The following is a 5,020-nucleotide window of genomic DNA, read 5'->3' as shown; positions in this document are numbered from 1 at the left end:
GGGTTCGGGTTTAAATGAGCAGAAATGAACTGTTGGGCCGAGACTTTAACATGGTTAAGTGTCATTATTATTTAAACCAATGTCCTGGTAAACGTAAAGAGTTTAACTTTAAAACGACATAAAATAGAAACGTGTGAGACCGAGAAAATGTGTGTGATTCAAGTTGTTGAAAGTAAAGGAGGCTGAAAGAGAAACGCTGGAAGAGATCCCGCCGAAACGTTCACGCAACAGAAGCATGCTGATCAATACTCAAGATTCATTCTGGAATAAAACTCAGCCTTCAGGAACACGTGTGCAAAGTAATCCGAGTCATGCAAATCAAAGCAACACGTTCAGGGACTCTAATGAAGGAAAGGCATATTTACCCCGGCGTCACTGCACCGCGCAGCACTTGTGCGTGTTTGCTTTTGGTTGAGCTGCCCCTGCTGTCACACGGAAGGACAGGAAGACAGGCTGGCAGGGGGACAGAGACGAGCCCGGTTAAGACAACAGGGCGGGTTCAACTTGCATCCCAGCCCGTGTGTTTTCGGGCCTGCGTGCTAACGGCCCAGGACATTTTTTAAACCGAGCCAGCAGTAGTGTGGCTGGGACGTAACGTCTGGGTGTGCTCAGACGAGCTCGCCCCCTGCTGTCTGAGACACGTCCCTTTCAGCGCGGAACAGCAAACCTGCCGCCACGGCGACTTTCCTCCGAGCGGCCCTGACTCGCCTTAAAGAGCTCCGTTTCAGAGGAGACTTTCAGGCAGACGGCAAAATTGTGGGAGGTCAAATAGAGTTGGAACATTTTCTCCCAAATGTTCTTCCTTCCCTTCAGTTTAAAGTATGTGAAAGACAATTTATATTACTGGCAACCTGAACATGAAGAACATTGACTGTACTTGTACTGTAATACATGCTACTGTTTGCCTGTACTTGTACTGTAATACATACTACTGTGTGACTGTACTTGTACTGCTCTAAAATTCTATCTAATAAATATATTCACCATCATCAGATGAAGTGAAGTGAGAAATATCGTCAATCAGAACTAACTGTAGGTTCACCTGGGCTTTGAGTCTATTTAGTCCTAATAGAATCTCTTACATGATTTCATGATTCCGAGTGATGTCATGTCTGAACTATGATGAACAGAATTGTAATTGTGTTTGATCAACTGGCGAGAGCAAAGGAATAAAAAAGAATGTTTCCATTTCATGTTGTTACAGATTACAAATAGACCTTTGCTCCAAGAATTGGTATAAAACCATTCATAAATATTGATGAATTTATGAAGAATCTTTAAAACACTTTTCCTATTTGGCACCTTGTCAAAAGCCATAAAATATTAATGATCTTAATTTCTTTCTCTTAGTAAAATAATCAGTCAAATATTTGCAAATGGATCTTTTTCAGAATCACTTACTGTCATGAAAGTATGTTATTTTTTCTTTTATAGCAACGTGAAATACTAGTTTGTATGAGCATGTGTTCTGGACATAATGCACATACAATGTAAAGCGCCTTTGAGTACCTAGGAAAGCGCTATTTAAAATCAATGCACTATTATTATTATTATTATTATTATTATTAAAGGTGCTATATGCTAACTAAAGCCGTTGTAGCTAACTAAAGCTGCTATATGCTAACTAAAGCCGCTGTATGCTAACTAAAGCTGCTATATGCTAACTAAAGCCGCTGTATGCTAACTAAAGCCGCTGTATGCTAACTAAAGCTGCTATATGCTAACTAAAGCCGCTGTATGCTAACTAAAGGTGTTATATGCTAACTAAAGCCGTTGCAGTTAACTAAAGCTGCTATATGCGAACTAAAGCCGCTGTATGCTAACTAAAGCTGCTATATGCTAACTAACGCCGCTGTATGCTAACTAAAGGTGTTATATGCTAACTAAAGCCGTTGTAGCTAACTAAAGCTGCTATATGCGAACTAAAGCTGCTGTATGCTAACTAAAGCTGCTATATGCTAACTAAAGCTGCTGTATCCTAACTAAAGCTGCTATATGCTAACTAAAGCCGCTGTATGTTAACTAAAGCTGCTATATGCTAACTAAAGCCGCTGTATGCTAACTAAAGCTGCTATATGCTAACTAAAGCCGTTGTAGCTAACTAAAGCTGCTATATGCTAACTAAAGCCGCTGTATGCTAACTAAAGCTGCTATATGCTAACTAAAGCCGCTGTATGCTAACTAAAGGTGTTATATGCTAACTAAAGCCGTTGTAGCTAACTAAAGCCGTTGTAGCTAACTAAAGCTGCTATATGCTAACTAAAGCCGCTGTATGCTAACTAAAGCTGCTATATGCTAACTAAAGCCGCTGTATGCTAACTAAAGGTGTTATATGCTAACTAAAGCCGTTGTAGCTAACTAAAGCTGCTATATGCGAACTAAAGCCGCTGTATGCTAACTAAAGCTGCTATATGCTAACTAAAGCTGCTGTATCCTAACTAAAGCTGCTATATGCTAACTAAAGCCGCTGTATGTTAACTAAAGCTGCTATATGCTAACTAAAGCCGCTGTATGCTAACTAAAGCTGCTATATGCTAACTAAAGCCGCTGTATGCTAACTAAAGCTGCTATATGCTAGCTGCATCTCATTAACATAATGGATTGCAGATATTTTCCTGCTAGATGGAAATGTGTTGAGAGACAATCCTCCCACAGTCACAGTAAGACAGTCCCACAGTGAAGAAGTGTGCAGACCCCCCCCCCCCCCCCCATTACCTTGTGGTCCCCCATACAGGCAGTGGGCCCGATGTTATCATAGACGACAGACTTGTCTTCATCGTCAGGCTGCAGAGACAAGAACGTTTAGAGAATGAAGATATGGTCAACATGTGTTAAAATACATTTGATCACGATTCTAGAAAACTGCTGCATGCAGAACTCTACACAGAGGGCAATAAGTCTACACAGAGGGCAATAAGTCTACACAGAGGGCAATAAGTCTACACAGAGGGCAATAAGTCCACACAGAGGGCAATAAGTCCACACAGAGGGCAATACGTCTACACAGAGGGCAATAAGTCCACACAGAGGGCAAGAAGTACACAGAGGGAGCAAATTCAGCTATATAACGCTGGACAGAAAGTTGAACATGCACGAGCTGAGAGAATCGTCACTGTGTGATCAATGTACGGTCTGCATGGAATATCCTGCACAGAAGAAATTCTCGAAGCTGAAAATATAGCAGTGGTAAATATTTAATAGGTGGAAACAATCATAAAAAGTGATCACCTGAAATCCATGTCAAGGTTGAAACAAAGTTTACTTGCTGTTCCACACAGTGTGTTGCATTGAAGATGATGTGTAGGGAATTTCCGTATTAGATCGGATTCTACAACGTGATTACATGCCGACACCACTAGGAACGCACAACATTCCGTATTAGACCGGACATTCCGTATTAGATCGGATTCCACAACGTGATTACATGCCGACACCACTAGGAACGCACAACATTTAATTTGGTGTTGCTATGACTGATTTCGGGCGGCCCGGTGGCGCAGTGGTAAGCACTGATATGGTCGTGGGTTCGTCTCCGGCTTGTGGCCATTCTGTGAGGAGTTTGCATGTTCCCCCCGTGTCTGCGTGGGTTCTCTCCGGGTTCTCCCCGTGCCTGCGTGGGTTCTCTCCGGGTTCTCCGGCTTCCTCCCACCACCAAAGACATGCAGCCTAGGCTGACTGGTGACACTAAATTGTCCGTAGGTGTGAGTGTGTGTGTGGCTGGTTGTCTGTCTCAGTGTTGCCCTCCGATGGACTGGCGGCTTGTCCAGGGTGTACCCTGCCTCTCGCCCATTGACTGCTGAGATTGGCACCAGCTTGGATGATGGATGACGGAATAAGCGGTTGGAAAATTAATGAACGAATGACTTCCATTAAACGTCTCACAACAGCGACGTCACACAACACAGATAAACATGGGCTTAGACTGGTCTGGGCAAAGTCCGGCCTTCAGGCGACGGGCTGACGCGAGGACGAAGCAGGCAGCCTGGGCATTCCAGTATGACGCAGGTACGAGAGACGTACTGGAATCCAGCGCTGATATCTGAACTAACTGTACTGATCTGTTAATTATATAAATGTCTTCATCTTAACCCACATTCTCCTCATTGAATACGCACCCACTACGGAGAACAAGAACCGGAAGAGGGGTTTAGAAAACCCTACAGATGTCATGACAATTTTGCTCAGCATTGCTATGACAACTGGTGGTACTCTTCTCCAATTCATAATCTCCAGAAATATACCTGTTACCAAAGGAGTACTGTGCCCAGTAGCGCTACTACAGCAGAAAGATGGCGTTAGATTGACACCTTCTCTGAGAGAACAGCGGCTTCAACATAATCTACAGGCCTCGACTGAATCAAGGCTATTTGTCCACCCAGCTACAGTGAAGTAGCAGGACCGTCATAAGGCCCCCAACATCATGTCATTCTGTGCTGTAACTTAACCATATACACTACAGTTCAAAGGTTGGGTCAATCAATTTCCTTATTTTTGAAAGAAAAGCACTGTTTTATTTTCAATGATAACTTTAAACTAATCAGAAATACCCTCTCTACATTGCTAACGTGTTAAACGACTGTTCTAGCTGCAGATGTCTGGTTGTTGGTGCAACATCTACGTCGGTGTATCGAGGCCCATCTCCAGATGTCTGGTTGTTGGTGCAACATCTACGTCGGTGTATCGAGGCCCATCTCCAGATGTCTGGTTGTTGGTGCAACATCTACGTCGGTGTATCGAGGCCCATCTCCAGATGTCTGGTTGTTGGTGCAACATCTTCGTCGGTGTATCGAGGCCCATCTCCAGATGTCTGGTTGTTGGTGCAACATCTACGTCGGTGTATCGAGGCCCATCTCCAGATGTGTGGTTGTTGGTGCAACATCTACGTCGGTGTATCGAGGCCCATCTCCAGATGTGTGGTTGTTGGTGCAACATCTACGTCGGTGTATCGAGGCCCATCTCCAGATGTCTGGTTGTTGGTACAACATCTTCGTCGGTGTATCGAGGCCCATCTCCAGATGTC

The 5,020-nt window shown here is 43.8% G+C and overlaps 1 protein-coding gene across 1 annotated transcript in view; it reads right to left on the bottom strand.

Moving 5' to 3' along the window:
* Window positions 1-372: 372 nt before the first annotated feature.
* Window positions 373-5,020, bottom strand: part of LOC137895919 (inositol polyphosphate-5-phosphatase A-like) — a 194,418-nt gene continuing 189,770 nt past the window's right edge. The window contains exons 14-15 of the mRNA XM_068741446.1: window positions 2,716-2,784; window positions 373-453 (exon numbers count right to left, since the gene is read on the bottom strand). Coding sequence (XP_068597547.1) covers window positions 373-453; window positions 2,716-2,784 — 150 coding nt within the window. The remainder of the gene's footprint in view (window positions 454-2,715; window positions 2,785-5,020) is intronic.

The sequence above is a fragment of the Brachionichthys hirsutus genome, chromosome 7 (genome assembly GCF_040956055.1).
Source record: "Brachionichthys hirsutus isolate HB-005 chromosome 7, CSIRO-AGI_Bhir_v1, whole genome shotgun sequence".
NCBI classification, from domain to species: domain Eukaryota; kingdom Metazoa; phylum Chordata; class Actinopteri; order Lophiiformes; family Brachionichthyidae; genus Brachionichthys; species Brachionichthys hirsutus.
The sequence above is the reverse complement of the archived record's forward strand: the minus strand, read 5'-3'. Positions and strand labels throughout refer to the sequence as shown.